This window comes from Chiloscyllium plagiosum, unplaced genomic scaffold (genome assembly GCF_037043375.1).
Source record: "Chiloscyllium plagiosum isolate Xiang-an unplaced genomic scaffold, Cpla_swu_hap1 HiC_scaffold_37, whole genome shotgun sequence".
NCBI lineage: Eukaryota > Metazoa > Chordata > Chondrichthyes > Orectolobiformes > Hemiscylliidae > Chiloscyllium > Chiloscyllium plagiosum.
This window is the reverse complement of record NW_028270175.1, coordinates 22,622,987-22,648,339: the sequence shown is the minus strand read 5'-3', so window position 1 is coordinate 22,648,339 and position 25,353 is coordinate 22,622,987. Positions and strand designations below refer to the sequence as shown.

At 40.9% G+C, this 25,353-nt stretch overlaps 1 protein-coding gene across 8 annotated transcripts in view; it reads right to left on the bottom strand.

The window, feature by feature from the left end:
* ubr4 (ubiquitin protein ligase E3 component n-recognin 4) overlaps positions 1 to 25,353 on the bottom strand; it is a 202,298-nt gene that overhangs the window by 40,422 nt on the left and 136,523 nt on the right. For all 8 annotated transcript variants that reach the window (XM_087980458.1, XM_043675848.2, XM_087980459.1 and 5 more), the window contains 14 exons: positions 21,045 to 21,189; positions 20,842 to 20,927; positions 20,612 to 20,699; positions 20,004 to 20,197; positions 19,029 to 19,268; positions 17,767 to 17,905; positions 17,434 to 17,559; positions 14,652 to 14,780; positions 14,082 to 14,425; positions 8,564 to 8,654; positions 3,131 to 3,215; positions 2,323 to 2,450; positions 2,089 to 2,218; positions 1,067 to 1,224 (listed from right to left, as the gene is read on the bottom strand). In XM_087980458.1, the coding sequence (XP_087836584.1) occupies positions 1,067 to 1,224; positions 2,089 to 2,218; positions 2,323 to 2,450; positions 3,131 to 3,215; positions 8,564 to 8,654; positions 14,082 to 14,425; positions 14,652 to 14,780; positions 17,434 to 17,559; positions 17,767 to 17,905; positions 19,029 to 19,268; positions 20,004 to 20,197; positions 20,612 to 20,699; positions 20,842 to 20,927; positions 21,045 to 21,189 (2,083 nt within the window). The remainder of the gene's footprint in view (positions 1 to 1,066; positions 1,225 to 2,088; positions 2,219 to 2,322; positions 2,451 to 3,130; positions 3,216 to 8,563; positions 8,655 to 14,081; positions 14,426 to 14,651; positions 14,781 to 17,433; positions 17,560 to 17,766; positions 17,906 to 19,028; positions 19,269 to 20,003; positions 20,198 to 20,611; positions 20,700 to 20,841; positions 20,928 to 21,044; positions 21,190 to 25,353) is intronic.

Sequence of the window (25,353 nt, the reverse complement as noted above, 5' to 3'; positions counted from 1 at the left end):
AAACCCTACAGCATCACAGCACAGGTTTGAAAAGCGTGCAGCATAATTTGATCATTTGCAGAATATGGGCCCAATTCAAATTATAATCGATGTACGGTAGCCTTAATGACATGACCCAGTGATTCTGCATTGTTCGAGTGCTGCACCTTCCCACAATCATCCCCTCATGTAGAGTTTGACTACTGTACTGAACAAAGACTCTGTTTCTCCCTGAATTCAAGGAAACAGTAGTTGGCACAGAATTTACAACAGAGAAATAGATCAATTAGTCCACCAGATCTCTGATGTTTATAAAGTGCCATAGTCATATAAGACCATTGGGTTGCTCATGTTAGACAGACATGGCTTGTGGTGGTTTAACTCGAGAGTCACCATGACTCAGGCAGGGGGAGAGTTAGATAAATAGAGTTTGATGTGGTAGCTTCAGCTGGTGCAGGAATTGAACTCATGCGGCACGGTGGCACAGTGGTTAGCACTGCTGCCTCACAGCGCTAGAGACCCAGGTTCAATTCCCGCCTCAGGCGACTGACTGTGTGGAGTTTGCACATTCTCCCTGTGTCTGCGTGGGTTTCCTCCGGGTGCTCCGGTTTCCTCCCACAGTCCAAAGATGTGCAGGTCAGGTGAATTGGCCATGCTAAATTGCCCGTAGTGTTAGGTAAGGGGTAAATGTAGGGGTATGGGTGGGTTGCGCTTCGGCGGGGCGGTGTGGACTTGTTGGGCCGAAGGGCCTGTTTCCACACTGTAAGTAATCTAATCTAATGCTGTGGCATTATTCTGCATTGCAAACTAGCCATCTAGCCAAGTGAGCTAACCGATACCCTGCTGATGTTTATGCTCCTAATCAAAGGTGTTTCCTGTAAACAGGGAGTTTACTTGGCAGCTTCTACATTCCCTATCTTGACCTGGGGCAAGTACATTAATTATGAGAGGTGGAAAAAAACCTGAGTGCATGTGTTACAGCTACACACGAGAGCTTAATGAAGATAAGTTACAAGACCATTGCTGGATATGACCCATGCCAGTATTGCTGTTATATCATTATACTCAGTCAGGCGATGCTCTTTACCTGTCTCAGCCAATTATTATGTCCTAGTTTGAGGTCCAAAGGTGAATTTCTCTTCCCACGTTTGCTTAGAAACTGCTTCCACTTCCATGCATATTTCTCCATCAGGTAGAGTTGTCGCAGCTCAGTTTTACTTTGTGTTTTGCCTTCATTGTCCAAAGCTAATGGAAGGACAGGAAAAATTGCAAATCAATCAAAATGCTATCACAGAACTTTTATTTATGCACAATCAAAGGAACTTCAATTCACTGGAATGGTTTGAAAACAAATTTGTTAATTTCACTACCAGCTTCTTTCACAACTTTATGTTGCAGAATTAGGCAATGTTTTTGCTTTGCATTCCTCAATGAAATGGAACAGTTTAAGTCACTTAGCCACCAATATATTATCTATAACAGCACAATCTTGGTACTGATTCAGACTCCTACTCTCAGTTAGATACAGGATCCCCAGGTGCTCAGGCACAGATCTTATCTTACCTAATCAAAAAGTCAACTGAACAAAAACAAGGAGCCATTATGCAAATTAAGACAACAGCAGTGCAGTCTGCAGATTTTCTAAGTACTGCAGTCAGATGTCGATAGACACACTGGCATTTTATGCTCAATGTGCTTCTAATCTCAGGCACACTATCAAAAGGTGCTGTTAAATGATTGAACATTTAGCACAATATATTCTCCATGAACTATATCAGAAGCAGTGCCGATAGCCTTGGCAGTAATGCTACAACCTAAAATGGGGAAAGATAAAACAACGATCTAAGAAAGAAAGAACTCAGCAAACCATTTGGTCTTTAAGAGATTACTTAAAGCATGAGGATTTAATGGCTTATTTTGGAACTCTTCCTCAGCTGAAGGATTGTGCAGCAGACACAATGCCTTACTACATACAGCATTCCAAATATCAGATTCCTGCTCAACGTACAACGTCAAGATAATTCTACTCTCCAGATGCAGCACCTTATCGGTAGGGCCATTAAAACCTGTAACATGTTGAAAGAAGCCATGAGTGAAAGTTGTCTCTACCTCTGGCAGGCAAACATTTCTTCCATGCCTCGTATGATGCTTTGGGATCCTTCTTGAGCCATGCTTGGGCCTGTGCATGTATTTCATTACTATAGGGTTTAACAGTTGTTAGGGTATCAACGGAGATATCCTAGAGAAGAAAAAGAACACAGTGTTAAACCTGAAATTAAGGGAAGGAGCCAGCACAATGTACTAGATCAAAGAGCAGGTAGATTGACTCAATGTATTCATCACCTTGTTTTTCTTGCTAGTTGGAGCAGGTGGTTTAATCAGCCGTTGAAGAATTCGCAGGCACATCAGTGTGATGTTCTCAACAACCACTGGGGTCTTAATATTCACAGCCATCAGATACAGGCTCAGAGCTACATGGAGGAAAACGAATCAGGATATTACACAATGCAGCAAATCTCTTTGGTCAACAAGGAAACAAGCACACAGTTTTCAAATGACCTACACAGATTTAGTATAGATGTTTGTCTTTTTAAAAAAATAAATCATTCACAGAATGGTGGGTGTCACTGCCCATCCCGAATTCCCCAAAGGGCAAGTAAGAGTCAATCATAGCAAATGCTGAGAAAGGGTCACTCAACCAGAAACATTAACTCTGATTTCTCTCCACAGATGCTGCCAGACCTGCTGAGATTTTCCAACAATTTATATTTTTGTTTCTGATTTACAGCATCCGCAGTTCTTTTTTTAAAAACGAGTCAATTATATTGCTGTGGTTATGGTGTCATATGTAAGCCTAACCAGGTAAGGCTGGCAGATTTCCTTCCCCAAGGGACATGAGTGAACTAGATGGGTTTTTCCAATGATCAACAACATAGTTTTAATGATAATTAAATTCTTAATTCCAAACTTTTATTTTTGAATTCATATCCCATCATCTGCCCATGGTAAGATTCAGAACATTACTTTCATCTCTGGATTAATAGTCAAGTGGTAATAACACCTAAAACAACAGTTAACAAAAATGCTTCATTATAACTTAGAATATGACTCTGCTTGCTACTACTAAACAATCTCACTGAGTTAAGCTTACCACATCGAAGTCGCAACTCCCAGCATGCATCTTCCTTTGAAATTGAATCAGTCAGTAACAGCATTTCATACTGAAGACTACTGGCCTGAAAGTAGGAATAAACAGTTTCAGAGAAGAAAATGTTCATGTAAGTGAAGGTGCATGTTAGAAACTGGGTATACAAGAGAGCCTGTTTGACAGTGTACTTGATTGTGAAAGGGTGTGAGAGCAACAAAATGTAAAAATGAGTCTGCATTTATCTTAAAACCAGTAACCGCTTGCGTAGTTTGCCCAATTTTCTTCTCCTGAAGTCTTCCAAAGATGCAGTTAGGTAGGTGTTGACAGCGTTCCTATGTCTCAAAGTTGCTCATTTCCTCTTCCTAATTCCCCCCAAAATATTTGCATCTGAGGTCAGTATATCATTTGGCCTTTGAATACAACACAGCCAAGCCCAATCCTATCCTCACCACATGCCTGTACAGAAAGAGGGGCTATGTTCTGACACAACATTAGTTGCCACTGGGAGGCCCCATAAATTGCTTATGTCTGCAGGCACTGGAAGCAACATCATGTCTATATGTCCATGGTTTCTGATTGCCAAATAGGCCACCAGACAATTCATACTGGAATACAATTTTCATTAAATTGTGCTGTTTTTCTTAATGCAATTTTGCCTATATCAGCATAACTCAAGCAAAAGATTGCATAATTTGCATTAAGTTCTGCCACTACATTAGAACAAGAAAATCAGTGCTGCTGACATCATTGCATACGTTGACAGTTGGCCCCTATTCCTCCTGTATGCCTATATAACGCTGTGGACATTGTTGTTGTCTGCCCATCGAACACTTGCCATCCATTTCCTCATTCCAATTGCCACTTCCCTGACAATCCTGGTGCTGACCCCTTGGCATCTACTTCCCTCTCATCACTCTGCTCCCTTGCTCATGGAGTGATGGAATTGGATGGTAAATTGAGGGGGGCAATGAGGGATCAGATTGGGATCAGCCAGGGACACAGGAACATACCAATGAGCAAATCATGTTCTTAGGATTTTAACCTATGATTTTGAATTGAATATTCTGTGATGGCTACAGTCCTTGAGCGTAATTTTAGGCTGGCAGAGCAAGGCAACACAGCACAACGTTTAATACCATACATATCAGAGAAACATTTGAAAATAACACATTATTGAAGTTGCACTTGTTAAAATATTTTTGAATTGCTTATTATTATGGGTGGTGGTATGGACTGGATCAAACTGCCTCAAAATATATTAAGAAGGTAGACTAGACTGTATTTTAAAAAATTTTAAAGGTAAATGTGAGGCAATTGCAGATGCAATCTGAATGGTCAAACTACCAGACTAAACAAAACACTAATATATGGACAAAATAAAAAGAACTGGCTGAACTGTAACTATCAAAATGCTTAACAAAATAATATATACTGCTACTAATTAACATCCCATAAATACATTCTTGGTAAAAGCAAATTCAGTAAAATAGATTGTCTCACATGCAATTCTAGCAGGAGGAGAACCCCAGCTTTTAGCTATAACACAGAGCGGGATAAGAGCTTCCACATCCAGGTTTAAGACCCCAGCAACTGAAAGCTAAAATTTTTTTAAAATCCTAGTTCTGGGGTAGCTCGACCCCATCCATTCAGGCTGCTTCTATTGTTCCAACTTTTAAAAAACCCAAAGACCTCACAAATTGTTTATTTTACTGGCTTTGGAGCAGACTGCTCATCACTTCTATTTCAATCATTCTTTATTTAAAAATATACCAGGACAAAATACACCTCTTACATGCACATTCTCATCAGTGGTCCTACTCTTTGATACAGGCAGGTACTCGAAGCATCACGAGCAGTTGCAATGGCCTGCAATTTAAGCACATACGTGCTAGTTTCTGCAACATTTTAGATTAGTTTAAGAGAACTTTGTTTTCAAAACTGTGCATGCTGTCTAGAATCATAGAATCCCTACAGTGTAGAAGCAAGCAATTCAGCCCACCAAGTCCACACTGGCCCTCTGAAGAACATCCCTTCCAGACCCACAGCCGACCTTGTCCCTGCATTTCCAATGGCTAATTCAACTAAACTATACATCCCTGGACAGAATAGGAAATTTCTCATTGCCAATCCATCCAACTTGCAAATCTTTGAGCGGTGGGAGGAAACCAGAGCACCCAGAGAACTTGCAAATTCCAAAGTCACCATAGGGTGGAATAGAACCTGGGTCACTGGCACTGTGAGGGGGGCAGCAGTGCTAACCACTGAGCCACTGCGTCACCAGTTGATTTAATTAATTACCACTGGAAAACAACCAACAGTGCTAATTTACATGACTTCAAAAAATGTTCTAAGTTAAATTAGTTCTATGGGATACAAAAGCACTGATGGACACTTTCTAATAGCTTTTAAAAGCAATTTGTTTTCCACAAATCTACCGAGAAGCTGATGACAGTATCTCAGTATAACTAGGAAATGCCTCTATTTTGTTAAAACAATAATTTTCAGTATTTTAAACCTAAATTACTCATAGGCTATAGGTTGCCACCAATAAAAACATTTTTATAGCAGACTTATTTTCAGCCACATTAGCAAAACAACTGAAAGTTATCATTCAAGTATATCAAGGTGTATCTTTTTGAAGTGATAGATATACTTTAGTTTTTACAAAATGCTGGCTAATTGTCTTCTTTCATGTGACAGATTTGGTATTCAATCTTAACACAAAAAAAAAGTTTAAGTAAGCACTTAAGAGAAACAATTCCTCAAAACACAAATTGCCCAAAGCAGAAACGCTTTGTTCTGGAATTTGGGGGAGTAATAATGGCTTAATACTGTGTAAAACTGACAGCAACCTCTGATGTGTGGACAGCTAAACAAGGAAAACAGAGTTGTTATCAATGCCACTTTTCTCTACCACAGGTTGATCTAATAATCTTCATAGGTGCAATCAATTATCATTTCAAATATTGAAATACAATTCCTACAATAAGTCCCAATTACAAATAGAACAAGGAATAAGGTGAATCTTTAAATAATATACTCAGAAACATTCTTGATAATCTTTGGATATGACATCTGTGGGATTTAGAGTCATAGAGATGTACAGCATGGAAACAGACCCGTCGGACCAACCTGTCCATGTCGACGAGATATCCCAACGCAATCTCGTCCCACCTGCCAGCACCCGGCCCATATCCCTCCAAACCCTGCCTCTTTAAATCTTGCAATTGTACCAGCCTCCACCACTTCCTCTGGCAGCTCATTCCATACACATACCACCCACTGTGTGAAAACGTTGCCCCGTAGATCTCTTTTATATTTTTCCCCACTCACCCTAAACCTATGCCCTCTAGTTCTGGACTCCCCGACCCCAGGGAAAGGACTTTGTCTATTTACCCTATCTATGCCCCTCAATTTTGTAAACCTCTATAAGGTCACCCCTCAGCCTCCAGAGCTTCAGGAAAAACTGCCCCAGCCTGTTCAAACTTTCCCTATAGCTCAAATCCTCCAACCCTGGTAACATCCTTGTAAATCTTTTCTGAACCCTTTCAAGTTTCACAACATCTTTCTGATAGGAAGGAGACCAGAATTGCACGCAATATTCCAACAGTGGCCTAACCAATGTCCTGTACAGCCGCAACATGACCTCCCAACTCCTGTACTCAATACACTGACGAATAAAGGAAAGCATACCAAACGCCTTCTTCACTATCCTACCTATCTGCGATTTCAAGGAATTATGAACCTGCACTCCAAGGTCTCTTTGTTCAGCAACACTCCCTCGGACCTTACCATTAAGTGTAGAAGTCCTGCTAAGATTTGCTTTCCCAAAATGCAACACCTCGCATTTATCTGAATTAAACTCTGCCACTTCTCAGCCCATTGGCCCATCTGGTCCAATCCTGTTGTAATCTGAGGTAACCCTCTTCGCTGTCCACTACACCTCCAATTTTGGTGTCATCTGCAAACTTACTAACTGTACCTCTTATGCTCGCATCCAAATCATTTATGTAAATGACAAAAAGTAGAGGACCCAGCACTGATCCTTGTGACACTCCACTGGTCACAGGCCTCCAGTCTGAAAAACAACCCTCCACCACCACCCTTTGTCTTCTAGCTTTGAGCTAGTTCTGTATCCAAATGGTGAGTTCTCCCTGTATTCCATCAGATCTAATCTTGCTAATCTGTCTCCCATGGGGAACCTTGTCAAACGCCTAACTGAAGTCCAGATAGATCACATCTACTGCTCTGCCCTCATCAATCTTCTTTGTTCCTTCATCAAAAAACTCAATCAAGTTTGTGAGACATGATTTCCCACGCACAAAGCCATGTTGACTATCCCGAATCAGTCCTTGCCTTTCCAAATATATGTACATCCTGTCCCTCAGGATTCCCTCCAACAACTTGCCCACCACCGAGGTCAGGCTCACTGGTCTATAGTTCCCTGGCTTGTCCTTACCACCCTTCTTAAACAGTGGCACCACGTTTGCCAACCTCCAGTCTTCCGGCACCTCACTTTGGACTATCGATGATACAAATATCTCAACAAGGGGCCCAGCAATCACATTTCTAGCTTCCCACAGAGTTCTCGGGTACACCTGATCAGGTCCTGGGGATTTATCCACCTTTAACGTTTCAAGACATCCAGCACTTTCTCCTCTGTAATCTGGACATTTTGCAAGATATCACCATCTATTTCCCTACAGTCTTTGTCTTCCATATCCTTTTCCACAGTAAATACTGATGCAAAATATTCATTTAGTATCTCCCCCATTTTCTGTGGCTCCACACAAAGGCCGCCTTGCTGATCTTTGAGGGGCCCTATTCTCTCCCTAGTTACCCTTTTGTCCTTAATATATTTGTAAAACCCCTTTGGATTCTCCTTAATTCGATTTGCCAAAGCTATCTCATGTCCCCGTTTTGCCCTCCTGATTTCCCTCTTAAGTATACTCCTACTTTTTTTATACTCTTCTAAGGATTCACTCGATCTAGCCTGTCTGTACCTGACATATGCTTCCTTCTTTTTCTTAACCGAACCCTCAATTTCTTTAGTCATCCAGCATTCCCTATACCTATCAGCCTTCCCTTTCACCCTGACAGGAATATACTTTCTCTGGATTCTTGTTATCTCATTTCTGAAGGCTTCCCATTTTCCAGCCGTCCCTTTACCTGCGAACATCTGCCCCCAATCAGCTTTCGAAAGTTCTTGCCTAATACCGTCAAAATTGGCCATTCTCCAATTTAGAACTTCTGTCTGATTGGCTAATAGCTTGCCTGTCCATTGCTGCATGCCATAGATCCTCTGTACAGAGCACCAAATTAAAGCAATAATGGAATAGTGGAAGTTTGTTTTGCATGAACAATTTTGCTGAGGTCAATTGCGAGCACTGTTTCTTTGTCCTTCACTGCAAAGTTCAGGGTTACAACCATACTCACCAGATCAGGATTGGCCCAGTGCCCTTTAAGTGCAGTTGAAACCTTGGCAATGATGAGGTCATTCATTTGTTGTGTTGCATCTGCATTATCCCTGGAAGTTAAGAACAAAAATATGATGATCATATAAATGCACTCATAGCAACACAGTAACAAAGCAAATAAATACATTCCAACTAAGGTATTAAGCATCAGAATGGCTCAGCTGGAAGCATTCTTGCTGCATTCAAAAGGTTGTGGGTTCAAGCATGACACCAGGACCTCGGCCCATAAATCAAGGCAAATATTTCAGTGCAGTACTGAAGGAGTGGTGCTGTATCAGATTCTTCAATGGTGACACAATAAGGCTTGGTCTGCTTTTATCAGGGTGGATTTAAAAGATCCTGTGGGATGACAGAACTAGCAGCAGTGAATTAATTTGATGATGCTGCCAATATGTATCACTTGCTCAAAAGAAAAATAGCTAAATAATAAATTCCAACGAACTCTGACAAGAGCTCATCGACATGAAACATTCACTTGGTTTCTCTCCATGATTTCTGCATGAACTTCTGGGTATTTTCAGCATTTTGTTTTTTAATCAATTGGTCATTTGTCAGAATTTTCTTTGTATAAATTAGCTGAATTAGTCTGTTTGCATTAATTATACTTCAAATGTAATTCATTGCCTGTGAAGTGCTTCATGCAAAAATTGGCCATTCTCCAATTTAGTATACAAAAAGATTGTACATCTCCCTTCCTGGCCAAGTTGGACTGTCTTGTAATCTTAATTTCTTACTGAACCCTGAGCTGAGCTTCCTACTGTACATCCTCTCAGTCTTCAATAACATCCATTTTCACCTGCTGAAATCTTCATCAATGCCATTGTAAATCTTTGAACATTCTCATTATAATGCTCTCTTGGTTAACTAGGCAACATTCAGAAATGTTAGCTTGTCCAAAATTGTTGTGTTATGTATTCTGACTCTCAGCAGATTCTTTTATATATCCCCCTTGTACTATCTGACACACACTGGCTTCTGATCCCTTTTGATCCAGCAATGTTTCAACTTGAACATTTTCATTCATGTAGTCAAACCAATGCCCACGTTCCTAATCGCACCAACCTTTGCTGTTATTCTCTGCTCTTTTCCAAAGTTGGTTGATTATATATTCAAAATGTCCATTGTCTTTCAGTTAGCAGCTGTGTTTTCGGTTGCCTAATTCCTAAGCTTTTCCTCCTTTTCAGTGCTCACTGGAATTCAGCAGAATGGAGTGGGGAATCTCATTGAAACCTATAAAACTCTATTAGGACTAGTAGATGCAGGAAGAAATTCCAACAGTGAGGGAGTCCAGAACTGGGAATCAAAGTTTGAGGTGACATGGTACACCAATTAGGATGGAGAAGAGGAAAAATCTATTCACCCAGAAAATGGTGAGCCTGTGGAATGCGCTCCTACAGAAAGTAGTCAAGGCCAGAACATGGTATAATTTCAAGGAGGAGTTGGATATAGCACTTAAAAATAAAGGGATCAAAGGATGGGAGGAAAGAAGGGACAAGCTATTGAGTGGAAGTTTAGCCATGCTCATAATGAATGGCAGAACAGGCTTGAAGTGCTGAATAGCCTGCACTTGCTCCGAGCTCCTATGTTTCTATGGAAAATCGACTGGAATTTTGATATTGCAATGAGTAGAGTTGATATGGGGGGAGCAAGTAGATGCAGTTTACTTGGACTTTTAAAAGGCTGTTAACAGGGTCTCATGTAAGAAATGAGCATGTAAAATTAAAAGCACACAGGATTGGGGATAGTGTATTGACATGGATAGAGGACTAGTTGGCAGACAGGAACCAAAGACTAAAAAATAAGCAGGACATTGTCAGCCACTTGAGGACGATGACTAGTGGGGCACTGTAGGGATTATTGCTTGCATCCCAGCTACTCTCAATATACGTTAATAATTTAGTTGGGGAAACTAAATGTAATATCCACAGGTTTGCAGACAACAGAAAGCTGGATGGGAGGGTGAACTGTAAGGAGGATGCAGAGATGGACAAGTGATTTGGACAAGTTTAACGATTGGGCAAATGCATGACAGACGAAGTATAATGTGGAATAATGAGAGGTTGTCTACTTAGATAGCAAAAGCAGGAAAGCAAATTATTATCTGAATAGTGATAGACTGGGTGAAGGGCACGTGCAACAAGACCTGGATGCCCTTGCCAGTGAATGCAAGCGCACTGGGGCAGCAGGTGGTGATGGAGATAATAAACAGTATGCTGGCCTTCATAGTGACAGGATTCAAGTACAGGAGCGGGGATGCCTTGGTGCAAATCCACAGGACCTAGATGAGGCCACACAGAGTATCATATACAATTTTGGTCTCCTTACCCAAGGAAGTAAGTTCTGGCTATGAAGGGAATGCAACAAAGGTTTACCAAACTGATTTCTGGCATTTATTCATAAACAGAGACTGGATTGGGTAGGTCTATGTTCACTGGAAACTACAAGAATGAGGGAATCTCACAAAAACCTACTTAATTCTAAAAGGACTAGACAGGGTAAACGCAGGCAGGATGTTCCTGATGACTGGGGAGTCCAGAATCCGGGGTCACAGTTTAAGGATACAGGATAGGCCCACTGAGGACTGAGATGATGAGGAAATTTCTTCAACTAGAAAGTGACAGAATTCCACAGGCTCGCCAAAGAAAGCGGTCAAGACCAAAGCATGGAATATTTTCAAGGAGGAGTTAGATGTGGCTCTAAACCGATCAAAAGATATGGGGTGGAAGTGGGAACAGGGTACAAAGTTGGATTATCAACAGATTGAATGGTGAAAAAGGTTCGGAATGCCAAACGAATAGCCTACTCCTATTTTCCATGTTTTGTATACTCTACTCAATTTTTCACTAGAAATGTTATAAAAGTAAAACTGTCTAGTGAAATAGAGTCACAGAGATGTACAACATGAAAACAGACTCTTCGGTCCAACTTGTCCATGCCAATCAGATATCTTAAATTAATCTAGTCCCATTTGTTAGCACCTGGCCCATAACCCTCTAAATGTTGCAATTGTACCAGCTTCCACCACTTCCTCTGGCAGCTCAATCCATACATGTACCACCCTCAGCATGAAAAAGTTGCCCCTTAACTCTCTGTTAAATATTTTTGCTCTCACCTCCAGTTCTGGACTCCCTCCACGCAGGGAAAATACCTTATCTATTTAGCCTATACGTGTCTCAGTTGCTTTTATAAACCTCTATAATGTCACCCCTCAGCTTCTGATGTTCCAAGGAAAACAGCCCAGTCTATTCAGTATCTCCCTTTCACTCAAATCCTCCAACCTTGGCAACATCCCTTCATAATCTTTTCTGAACCCTTTCAAGTTTAACAACTTTCCGATAGGAGGGAGACCAGATTTGCACACAATATTACAAAAGGGGCCTTTTGTACAGACGCAACATGACCTCCCAACTCCTAGGTCAATGCTCAGACCAATAAAGGAAAGCATACCAAACACCACCTTCACTATTTTATCTCCCTGTAACTCTACTTTCAAGGAACTATGAAGCTGCACTCAAAGGCCTCCTTGTTCAGCAACACTTCCTAGGACCTTACCATTAAGTCCTGCTCTGATTTCTCTTTCCAAATGCAGCATCTCACATTTATCTAAATTAAACTCCATCTGCCACTTCTCAGTCCATTGGCCCACCTGATCAAGATCCCGTTGTAATGTGAGGTAACCTTCTTTGCTGTCCACTACCCCTCCAATTTTGGTGTCATCTGCAAACTCCTATGTTCACATCCAAATCATTTATATAAATGACAAAAAGTAGTGGATCCGCCACTGATCATTGTGGCACACGACTGGTCACAGGCCTCAGTCTGAAAAGCAACCCTCCACCACCATGCCCTGTCATCTACCTTTAAGCCTGTTCTGTATCCAAATAGCTAGTTCTCCCTGTATTCCATGTGATCTAATCTTGCTAACCAGTCTACCACGAGGAACCTTGTCGAACACCATACAGATCACGTCCATCGCTCTTCCCTCATCAATCCTTCTTGTTACTTCTTCAAAAATCTCAATCAATTTAGTGAGACACTATTTCCCACGCACAAAGCCATGTTGAATGTCCCTAATCAGTCCTTGCCTTTCCAAATACATTTGAATCCTGTCCCTCAGAAGCCCCTCTAATAACTTGCCTACCACTAATGTCAGGCTCATAGGTCTATTGTTCTCTGGCTTTTCCTTACCACCTTTCTTAAATAGTGGCACCATGTTAGTCAACCTCCAATCTTGTGGCACCTCACCTATGACTATCAATGAAACAAATCTCTCAGTAAGGGGCCCAGCAATCACTTATTGACAATTCCTTTATCATTACAAAATGTAAGTATTTCTTGCAGACAAACACATATAGGGTGTAATTAATCCAATTGAAAAACTGCATGGTCAGATAAAATTAAATGTTTGAAGAAAGTGCACCAATGATTTCAAAGAGCCACAGATTATCTGAAGCTGCTCTTGAGCTTCTGGATTGACTGATAAAACTTTTTCTATTTTAAAAGTCCACTTCTTCTGGCTGAGATCTGAATGAGGGACCTTGAAACCGATAGCTGATTGACTAAGTGCATGCCTCGAGTGGGTATTGTAGCAACTTTAAACAAAATTCAGGAAACATGCACAGTTGGTTTGTCACCCTCTCCAGGGTGCAGACACACACCTCACACATATCACAGATGGAATGTAAAAGGGTCAAGTTCATTTTTAAAAAGAAATAATAGCATCTTTAAACAACAGGGCATGCACTACTTGGGAGACGGACCATGTTTTTTTCCCCAACTCATTTTAAAAGAACGTCCTAACACTCAATTTCAAAGATACTCCTCAGGTACAAAATGAAAGCTGGTGACAAAGCTTTGACGACCTGACTAGAGATGACTAGTCACAAATGCCAAGCACCATATCAATAGGTACAGTCACCTTCTGCCTGTCTCCAGCTCTTGCATGAGGTCAGCTTACCATCTTCTAATATTGGTACACAGTGTTCAATGCAGTTGGCATGTGTTGAGCACAGAATTGGACATTACTGTTTCTGAGAGCACATGATGTCTGTAGCTTTCCCGAAACATACTTTTAAATTTAGCATTTTAAGAACAGTTGCGAAGGATCCGTTTAAAAGAGAAATGTTGACATCACAACATCTTAAATCAGAATTACTCTTCAATAACTCCAGTTTTCTGATCCAATGGTAACCTTGCTTCAACTGCTAGGGACTGGGATCAAATCCCAACAATGAAGCAAAGAAGTGAAGAAATGAGAATAGAGACAGAGGAAGAAAAGAAAATTCATCCTATTTTAGGTGAATATTAGGTCTGTTTGGGTGCAACACTAAACTCTATGTTCTGAAATGACATTTTCAGAACCAACTGCCAAATATTCCTGCCAATGCAGCCCAGTCCCTGATGGAAAACAAACTATTGATCTTTAAACCGACCGTTGCCCTCTAACATCAGACAAGGAGCTCAATCTCCAGACATACCTCGTTAACAAGCACATCAGTTGTCTGACTTCCTCTCTCATTGAAGCAGTACCACGCCGCAGATTATAATCAAACAGCTCTCGGATAAGTCCCTGAGAAACCAGAATCTGCCGTATAGTGCTGTTGGTAGCGAGGGCACGAAGCAATGTAATACAATGCTCAGTAACAGCTGAGGCACAGCCATAACATTTTGTTGAAGAGGTGTGGCCACAGCCAAGGACAGACAGAGCTCGATACTGACTGGCTGTGAATGTAGGCTGAGTTGATGATCGTGATGACTTTGTTGCTGCTTCTCGTTGATGAAGATCATATTCCAGCAGCTCCTTCCGTGAAGCCAGAACTTTCTGCAAAACAACCATGATATCGAAACTGCTGGTCATACAACTTGATGAACCCTACATTAAATGTTCATAAGTTATGCGCACTTTTAAATCCAAGACAATTAATCATCACAATGCAGCATATTTAATTTTACAGCTACCTGCCTTACTGTTTACTGCTTTGAATTACATTATTATTAAATCTTGTGTATGTTGGAGACAAACTTTGTATTTATTTGAATTTTTCTACCTGAATGATTTTGGACAACTCGTCGAAGGATGTCTTACAATCTCCACAATATTCCTGAGCCAGTTGCTGGATGTAGCGATTCACACTTGCTGCTGTTGTACTGATTCCAGCAACGCCACTGGAATCATCCTGGGAAATAAGAAAGAATAAATGATTAAGACCAATTTCTTGATATATAAAATGCAACTCATTTCCACAGCTGTTAAAAGAACAGATAGGATGTTTAGAACATCGAACCATTCAGTCAGCCATTCAGTACTTCACATCTGTTTCGTCTTTCAAAACATTCATGGACATCCCGGCTGTGCTCTTAACTCTAATCTCCTGTTTGCTCCCAAAATCTTCAGTCGAGTGTCTTGGTTATCAAAGATATACCTAACTCAATGGCCAAGCCTCCACGGTTTTTTTAGGAAGAGAATTCCATAAACTAAGGATCAACTAAGGAAAAAAGGCATCTCAGTTTTAAACACAAAATCTCATTTTTAAATTGACCCACTTAGTTCTATCTTTATAAACTGTATAAAGTACAAAAGCAAAAACACTATACACTGAATCACTGGTTTGTCCCAGTGAGGATTGTAGCCAACTCTGAGCACCATATTTTGGGAAAGGGGCCAAAGCTTTGAAGAGGGTGCAGTTGAGATTTACTACAATGATGCCTGGAATGAGGGATGTCAGTTATATGAAGAGTCTGTAGAATCTGGAATGGTTCTACTTGAAGTATAGTAGGTTCAAGGGAAATACAAAAGAAATGCTCAATACAATATTGGAAATTGTTAGAATAGAGGGGGAGAAATGTTTTCAACTGGTAAGATGTTCAGTAACCAGGGAACACAAGTTTAAGGCAACTGACAAGAAGTCCTAAGTATAAAAAGGAAAATTTTCTGTTACACAGTGAGCTGGTGAAATCTGGAATTCACTAGCTGAAAAAGTAGTGGTAACCAATTCAATATTAACTTTCAAAAGTGAACTAGATATGGTCTTAAAAAGGAATATTTTGCAGGATATTTGGTAAGAACATTGATTCAGACTAATAAGAGTAATAGTAATAATGGGCAATTGGCCTCCTTCGATACTGAATGCAAGCATAAACTGAACAAAGCAGATTGATAATAGACTGGCAAATGTTCTTCAGAACCTGAGTGAAGCCGGTCCCCAGTGAAAGACTTTGTTGCTAATGTACAGAACTGAATGGGTAAAGAAATCATCCCTTCTTAAATGCATGCCAGACACAGTATCTGCAAGTCATTACAGAAATTGTTCGCTTAGGTTGTATTTCTAGAGATTTACTTTAACATTTGGGATTCCTTCATTCCCTACCTAAATCTCTTTTACCTCCTACACAATCTTCAAAAGTCATTTCCAGACCCACCTATTCAATGCAGTTTTTAGTCATCAACAATAAAAACAGAATTTGCTAGAAATACTTTGATCTTAGAGTAAGATAAAAGGTTGGCACAACATCAAGGGCCAAAGGGCCTGTACTGTTCTATGTCTACATCTACTCAGCAGGATGGTAGCATTAGCACAGAGAAAGCAGAATTAACATTTTGGGTCCAGTGACCGACCCGTCTTCAAAACTGATTTTAGCTACATAAAGCTACATACAGAAGATGGGGAGGAGTAAATGATAGCTGGTCACGGTGTCCAAAGAAAGAGAAAAACAGTTGGGCAGACAAAGGATTGAGTAAGAGTCAGCCTGAGAATGAATAGCTGCTAATGGGGACTATTAATAGCTGACAATGACTTGTCTGTGATAGCAGCCCATTGGAATACATGGCCTGGTATGTGGGGATGGGGTAAGACTTGGAGGGAAGGTGCTCAAACCCTGGACTTCAGAAGGCCGCAGAGTTCCCAAGTAGGAAATGAGGTGCTGTTCTTCCAGGTTGCACTGAGCTTCACTGGAGCAATGCAGCAAACCGGAGACAGATGTTGGGCAGGGAACAGAGTGGTGTGCTTAAGTGACAAGGAACTGGAAGTTCTTATTTTCGTGGATTGAATGTAGATTATTATACTTAGGTGTTACAATACTTGGAATCCCGAGTGTGGAAACTGGCCACTTGGCCCAACAAGTCCACAGTGACCCTCTGAAGAGTAACCCACCCAGACCCGTTCCCCAACTAGTCTACATTTACACCTAACCTACACTTCCCTGAACACTATGGGCAATTTAACATGGCAATTTACCAAACCTGCAAATCTTTGGACTGTGGGAGGAAACCAGAGCACCTGGAGGAAACCCACGCAGTCACAGGGAGAATGTCCAAACTCCACACAGACAGTCACCTGAGGCTGGAATCGAATCCAAGACCCTGGCGCTGTGAGGCAGCAGTGCTAACCTCTGAGCCACCGCACCGCCCTTCTGCAAAGCAGTCACCCAGTCTCTTTGCTTCATTTCCCTAATGTAGAGGAGACCACGTTATGAGCGAGTGCAGTACACTAGATTGAGTGAAGTGCAGGAAATAAAAGGATAGGTGTTACACCTGAGATTACAGGGCAAGGTGGTGTGGAGTACTGGGGAGGTTTTGGGAGTGAAGGAGGAGTGTATCAGGGTTTCCCGGAGAAAACACTGGGGAAGGCTACAAAGGGAGGAGTGGGGAATGTGTGTCTGGTGGTGACATCCCACTGGACGGAAATGGCACCCAATAATTTTAGTCACCAGTCTTCTTGTGTCTGGTTCTATTATTGTTTCGATAAATTTTCTAGTGAGATTCTGTACATGACTAATATGGACAGACTGCCCTGCTGAATATCTTCCAACCAGTGAAACATGTCCCTTTACCTGTGGCTTCTCAGGAGCTGCCTCACTAACTTTCACCAACAAAGTTTCAAGCTGTGGCCTGTGTCCCATCAGCTGATGATAAACACGGTCAGCTTTATCCAACAGAGTGTTTATGTTTGTTACTGCCTGCAAGACCAAAACCAAAACAGAAATAAATTAGTAAAATTATAGCAATTTGATTTAAAAGGCAGAAAGACAAAATATATCAAAGGGGCTGTAATCCAATGAGTTCTCAACCAGACATTCCCCAAACTTAGTCCAAGAAAGCAAAAGGGGAGTGAAATCCTGGTTAAGTCTAAAACTGAGTCAGAATATTTCTCCGGGTGATCTCACCTTCTTTCTGTCCTCCTCATTTTCAATTGGATCTACTGCACAGCATGGTTTGGCGTACAGCATGAAATCAAACCGTGCATACTTGCAGAATCCACAGGCATTGCAAAGGAATGGATCTTTCTCATCATAGTTAATAGACCTAGGAAAGACAGCAGTTGAATTACTCTCAATGTTCATTTTTATTTCATGACATTTACCTCAGAGATTACCCATGATAGAATCAAGTTTTTCAATGAAGTACTTGGAGTCATACAGGACAGAAACAGACCTGAGTCAAATCAAGTTACTGGTCAAAAATAGATAGCCGGAACTTACAAACTGTGCAGCCAAAGGTTAACTATAGGCTCCCGATAAACAGGCATTCATAGAGGCATAGAGATGTACAGCACGGAAACAGACCCCTCAGTCCAACTTGTCCATGCTTACCCAAAACAAGTGCAAGGCAATGATTATTAGAAACAGAGAATCTAACCATCTCCCTTGACATTCACTGGCATGACCACCACACAATCTATAAACATCCTCAGAATTATCACTGGTTAGAATTTGAACTGGATCACCTACATGAGAATGCTGTGGCTACAAGAGCAAATTAGAGGCTGAAAATTTGGAAGTAGGTAACTCAGCCCCTATCTCCACAAAGTTTGCCCATCACCTACAACAGACACATGTGGATCAGTGTCTCCCCAGTGACATTCAAGAGGTTTGGCATTATGCAAGATGAAACACTATCATCGCACCACCAATCTACTTAAAAATTCACTTCCTCCACCACCAATACACAGCAATCTGCACATAGTCAATTTGTACTGTTGCAACTGAACAAGACAACCTGTCAATGCCACGCGAATGTGATCACAAACTCTACCTTGGTGGTGCTATCCACTAGTATATAATTCGACAACCCTGACTATGCAAAATAATGTTGGTCAAGTCAATTGGGGTAGATCAGTCTTAGTATTCATCAAATCAGTCAACTAACAAGTAGAGAGCATTTAAAACCATTTAATTTTAGACAATTTTTTAAAATTTCAAATATTCAATTTTATTCCAACTTTTAATAACTATAGGGTGAAAGCAGCTATATTATGAAAACAGAATTCAGAATGCTACCAGAGAAGTTATGTGTCTCAGATCTATAACTGACAATCAGCAAAGTGTCATCCAAACCTTATCAATACAGAGGCATTGTCTGACATGTTAATATTGTTATTGCTTTATGTTAATTTTATCTATTGCCAGTTATCTATAAGTCCACTCACCTGCATTTGTGGCACTGGTATACATTCTCCCCACAGTTACCACAAACACCTGGATTGGCAGGAACGGATGCACTGCAGCGTGGACACTGCAAGGTCTCAGTTGATGCCTGGTAATTCTCATAGAAGTCAGCAAACTCAATCATGAGGTTGGATGCTACAATGGGGAGTGGGAGATCAATCTTCACTTCAGTCTGACCTGGTGTTAGCTGAACCTTTTTAGCTTTGTGCCAACGAGCTGGCCTAAAGAAAGAAGGCACATGGTTGGTGAGGCAAACATTACCATAGAACTGAAGTTAGAATTCAGTCAAACTGTAAAATTTAAATCACGCCTGAATTGATTTAGAATTATACTATTGATGTTAAATACAATAAAATCAAGCAAGACCATGCAAGCAAAAAGACACGGACATTGGGCAATGGTTTCCATTCAAGAAAGAATCTATAGTTTGTATGGCCTTTACTGTCCTCAGGATGTCCCAAGACAATTTGCCATCAATTATTTATCTCTGAAGTGTACATTACTGAGGAAACGCTGAGACTAATTTGGCAACAAGGTCTACAAACAACAGAGAAATACGTGACTAGAAATCACCTTTGTAACATTGTCAGGAGAAAGTGCATCTCCCTGATCTTCTTTGTGTAATGAATGAGATCATCCATGTCCACCTGAGAGGGCAGACAAATTAACATGCCATCTGAACAAAGGCACCTCTGACGTTGCCTGAAACCCAACTTCCCATCTCATAAGAATGTTAGCAGTAAATCAAGGCTAACATTCAGGTAAAAGCATGGTCCAATGAGCACAAAAGGGTGACAGTATGATATTTATTAATAGGGCATATGCAGACAATAATTCACTCAATTTGCACAGATTGCTTACAGATAGCCAGAATTTACACCTTCATTTTGGAAAAATTAATATAAAACATTCACCCATCATTTACAAGCTTGTAATTATTATAGCCAGACACTCACTTGTTTTTCAGTTCTACAATAGCCTGCACGGTTCTGTTGTTGTAATACAGGTTAATTGTGCGAACCATCTTAGTGCGTTTTAGATCTCCAATCTTCACAGTCACTTTGCTGATGGTGTGACTGCCAATTAGTTTCACCACTTGCTGTGTAGTCGTGTAGCGTGTGTCTACTTTTATTGATGAAAGCTTAATATTCTGAAGAGAGATTACTTAAAATTACCAAAATATTTATGTGGATGAAATACAACAGAAAACTAACGTAGAACCAATAGTCCAGTGCAAAGTTTATTCGTTCCTTTGGGAGTTCACATTATGTATCACTCAGTCATCGGGGGAGTGACAGATTTCTGGTTTGACAAGATGGTTTGGTTGTGACAAACCAAAACACAAGCAGAAAGCAGTCATATATTTTCAAACCACATGCTAAAGATAACCAAATTGATTTCTAACCAATAATATTCATGAAGGGGACTGATGATGATGACACAGACACAAAATGAACACAAATCTTTATACATTCAAGAAAACAACTTTCCAGAGGAAAATAGCTTTAATTGGTTGATCTTACTGCAGTACCAGACATGCAGCCAAGTATACTTTCATACTTACAGTGAATGGCACCTCAGGGTTATTACAGACAAGACAGGGATCACTCTCGAGGTAGTAGCCATCAAACTCAACGAGACCAGATAGCATACTGTATCAAAGTGAAAAGAGAAAATATCAGAACATTATTAATTCTGCAAGTATCATAGCAACAGCACTTCTTTCAACAATTCTTGGTTTACATTTAATTTATTCACTTGTGACAAAAACAGACATTTAAATATATTGCTCACTTATAAATGTTGGAGTTGGGGTGGTTGGTGAGAATATGGTTTTGAGTACGAAGAATCTCCACTGCCTTGTGAGAGTATTCTTTCAGCTAGGACAAGAATAAATTCAGCATGAATAATTTAGGAATATATAGAGCTGTGAAATTCCCTACAAGGATTGATCTTGTTAAGTAGCAGACATTGGCCCATTGCCAGTTCCTTTTTACCTTTTTTTCAGTCTGTGGAGTCTTGAGAGAGAAGTACCCCAGAAGATCCACAAACTGTGCAGCTTTGCGTCCATAAGCTGGGAGCTCTGGCCAAATTGACCACATCAAGTCGAGTAGCAGTTCCTGCTGCGATTTGCCAGAACTCCTAATTGAACCAAATAAAAAGATCTGCGATTAGTAGAAGCAAAAACACCAAAGAAGAAACATCACTGCAAGGCAGGCTGGTTCCATGGCATAGCTGATATCACCACTCTCCCACTTCAAATTCCTCCATTCCTCCTCATCCTCAAAGATCCTCTCCCACAGCCACCTCCACCCACACCAAACAGATCAGAGTCTGACTTGTGATTACATAAACACCAATTCCCTTCAATCCCTCTGTTCTATACTACATCCATCTTGGACCTCCACTACTGAGGGCTTACTGCAGCAGAGCAGCAGCCCAACCCGGTTTTCTGGAATCACTTTTCAGGCCGAAGAGAATCTAACAAGAGGGCTGTATAGATGCAACTTAACGTTCCTCTTTCTTGTATCCTGACCGTAAGGTAAAGATAGTCCATTATCATTCAATGATTTCTAGACTTCCCCTAAATTTCTCATTCCTTACAGTTCCTTGTTTTTTCTCATTCACAAAATACTTGCATCTATATTGTTTGGGTCTAAGGTAGGATGACATACTTGCCAAACAGCAGAAACTGCATGTCATCAACACAGCTCAGTAATCCCAGAATCAACAAATCAGATCAAATGTCTGCAGTCATGCCTCCTCCAATTCTCAACGGTAGTAGTCAATTTAAAACTACCATACTTCACAGCATATAGGTCCATGTGAAATCATGATTTTAAAGCAGTGTGTGTCAGACAGTAATTACAAGGTATCTGACATTATTAATAGTAGTTTGTTTATATTGTGGGGGTTTATGCCTACAGCTCAGTAGATTGGCAGAATTGAATTTGAGAAAGTTTTTAAATAAATCTTTTCAAATGCCTTTGAGTTCAGTTCACAAAGACCTGATTGAAGTCAGATGCAAATATAGTTTCTCCTAGAGACAAAAGTTCTTGGAACAGTGCTCCGGTTTCCTCCCACAGTCCAAAAATGTGCAGGTTAGGTGAATTGGTCACGCTAAATTGCCCACAGTATTAGGTGAAGGGGTAAATGTAGGGGAATAAGTCTGGGTGGGTTGCTCTTCGGAGGGTTGGTGTGGACTTGTTGGGCCGAAGGGCCTGTTTCCACACTGTAAGTAATCTAATCTAATCTAATTTTAAAAATTATGGGAACAAGTTAACTCAAGAAGAGTTTAGCTTTTTAAGCTTCAAACCAAGCGTTTGGTTAGACTTCTGCAGCTCATTAGAAGACAAATAAAGTCTAATATTTCTGTTTTGACAATGTTGGAATATCCCAGAGAAAAAATGCCTCAGATTTCAGAGGATAGGAACTGAGAGAAAGCAGTTAAGGCAAGCCTACAGATTGGACTAAGAAGGAGATTTTCTGGAAGTACATACAGAGAAAAAATCATGACCTTGCAAAAGGAAATCAGATCGCAGGTGGTGAAATCAGGGCAGGACTTATACACTTAATGGTAAGATCCTAGGGAGTGTTGCTGAATAAAGAAACCTCAGAGTGCAAGTTCATAGTTCCTTGAAAGTGGAGTCACAGATAGATAGGCTAGTGAAGGTGGTGTTTGGTATGCTTTCCTTTATTGGTTACAGCACTAAGTATAGGAATTGGGAGGTCATGTTGCGACATTGGTTAGGCCACTTTTGGAATAGGACAGATGTTGTGACACTGGAAAGGATTCAGAAAAGATTTACAAGAAAGTTACCAGGGTTAGAGGGCTTGAGCTATAGGAAGAGGCTGAATGGGCTGGGGCTGTTTTCCCTGGAGCATCAGAAGCTGAGGGGTGACCTCAGAGGTTTGTAAAATCATGAGGGGCATGGATAGGATAAATAGACACAGTCATTTCCCTGGGGTGGGAACAGTCAAGAAATAGTAGGCATAGGTTTAGGGTGAGGGGGAAAAGATTTAAAAGGGACACAAGGGGCAACTTTTTCACACACAGGGTGATGCATGCATGGATTGAGCTGCCAGAGGAAGTGATGGAGGCTAGTACAATTGCAACATTTAAAAGGCCTCTGGATGGGAATATGAATAGGAAGGGTTTATAGGGATATGGGCCAAGTGCGGGGAAATGAGACTAGATTAATTTAGGATAACTGGTCGGTATGGGCGAGTTGGACCAAAAGGTCTGTTTTGCTGCCATACATCTCTATGACTCTATGATCTGCTAGCAGTAGTCCATAAGGAGATAGGAGGGCAAGGGATGGATGTAGCCTAACACAAACCCTGAGCATGGAACGGGCTGCAAATTACCATAAGAAGCTGAAGCCCCTGACCGCACTATTATAATGGCAACAAACAAGTCAGCAGATAAATCGACACAAGATGATTACACTGAGGAACTAAACAGGGGACAGCCAGTCTTCCTTATCATACAGATGCTATATGCTGAGAAGGTGCTCCCAATGGGACGTTGAAGGCTAAACAAGGTGAGTGGCTCAGGGCTTCAAAGATAAGTTTGGTCATCGAGATGCTGGAGAATGAATTCCCCTGCTGCAGGAAAATGACCTTGAAGAGGAGTTTAGTTCTTTTCAAACATATGTCTGGGAATGTAAGTCAATCTACATAAAAGTTACATTTTTGCAGAATGTGAAGTTACAAAAGGAAACAGTTTTTAATATCACTTCAAGAAGCAGATGATAAAGAATGTTTTTATGGATTGAATGATGCAGCGAGTCTAGTACTTCCCAGTTACAGCCACTTGTTGAAAAGTAGATTGCATTTAGCTTAAAGCAGATCCAGTAATGTGCTCCTGATAACACAAAGAAGAACTACCAAGCATCTTTATGACATATAGATTATTTTCTGTCAGGAGGTTTTATCGAAGTTTGGCATTGTACAAAACATACATTAAAAAGGAATGTGTGTTCCAAAAGGTAGGAAAGGAGCATCACCATTAAAAATGCCACTACAATCCACCTGCACATGTGTAGTTGGGCCTGTGGCATTATGCAACTATTAAAGGGAGGAAAAAGTCATGGTTACACAAATGTCCATTTTAACAATGAAGATACAATGCAGACATCATGATACTTTGCATTGTTCTAAAATGAGGTTGACCTCATTGTGCAATGCAAGATAAACGTTTTATTAATTGACATGTATAGGAGGAGCGTACAAATTGATTATATGGACTTTTTGATTGATGTAAAAAACACACACTAGGTATTAGAGATGTAATGCAAAGGGTATTCACTTCACTTCATACTTCATTTACAGCACAAATCACAAATAATAATGTAGTTTTGCCTTAAATAAAACTTGTCAGTAGACAGTCTTCGGACTTACACCTTCAACTGACTACTTGGAAATTGCAGAAATTGCTATGATGCTGTAAAATTCCAGTATTTCAGGTACATAATTCTCGCCAGTTTATCAAGAGTTCTGCTTCATAAGTTGCTGGTTACAGCAAAGTTTGCTAAACTATAACTGCACCTGAACTGTTACCCGTTTGACTCGAAGAGTGTGGTGCTGGAAAAGCACAGCCAGTTCGGCAGCATCAAGGAATAGGAGAATTGATGTTTCGAGCATAACTCTTCATCAGGTGAGGCCCAAGGGGGCGGAGAGATAAATAGGACGGGTGTGGGGGTTGGGGGGTGCTGAGAATATGATAAGTTGATGAAGTTGGGCATGAGGTGATAGGTTGGAGAGGAGGGTGGCAAGGAAAATGGACAGGTAGGACAGGTCAAGAGGGCTGTGCTGAGTTAGAAGGTTGGACCCAGGATAAGGTGGGGAAAAGGAAAAATGAGAAAACTTGTGAAATCCACATGGGATCAATGTGGATTTCACCAGTTTCCTCATTTCCCCTCTCCCCATCTTATCCCAGATCCAATTGCCCTCTTAACCTGTCCATCTTCCTTCCCACCTATCCGACCTATCACCTTCATCCTCAACTTCATCTACCTATCGCATTCTCAACTACCTTCCCCCTAGCCCCACTCCCTCCTCCCATTTATCTCTCAGCCTCCTTTGGCCACACCTTCATTCCTGATGAAGGGCGTATGCCTGAAATGGCGATTTTCCTGCTCCTCAGGTGCTGCCTAACCAGCTGCGCTTGTCCAGCATGACACTCTTTGACTCTGAGCTCCAGCATCTGCAGTGCTCGCTTTCTCCCAGTTGATACCTGTTTGAATTCACCCTTCTGATGTGAAGCTACCTGGAGGTTTTCTCCATGCCATCAACTTAAACAGG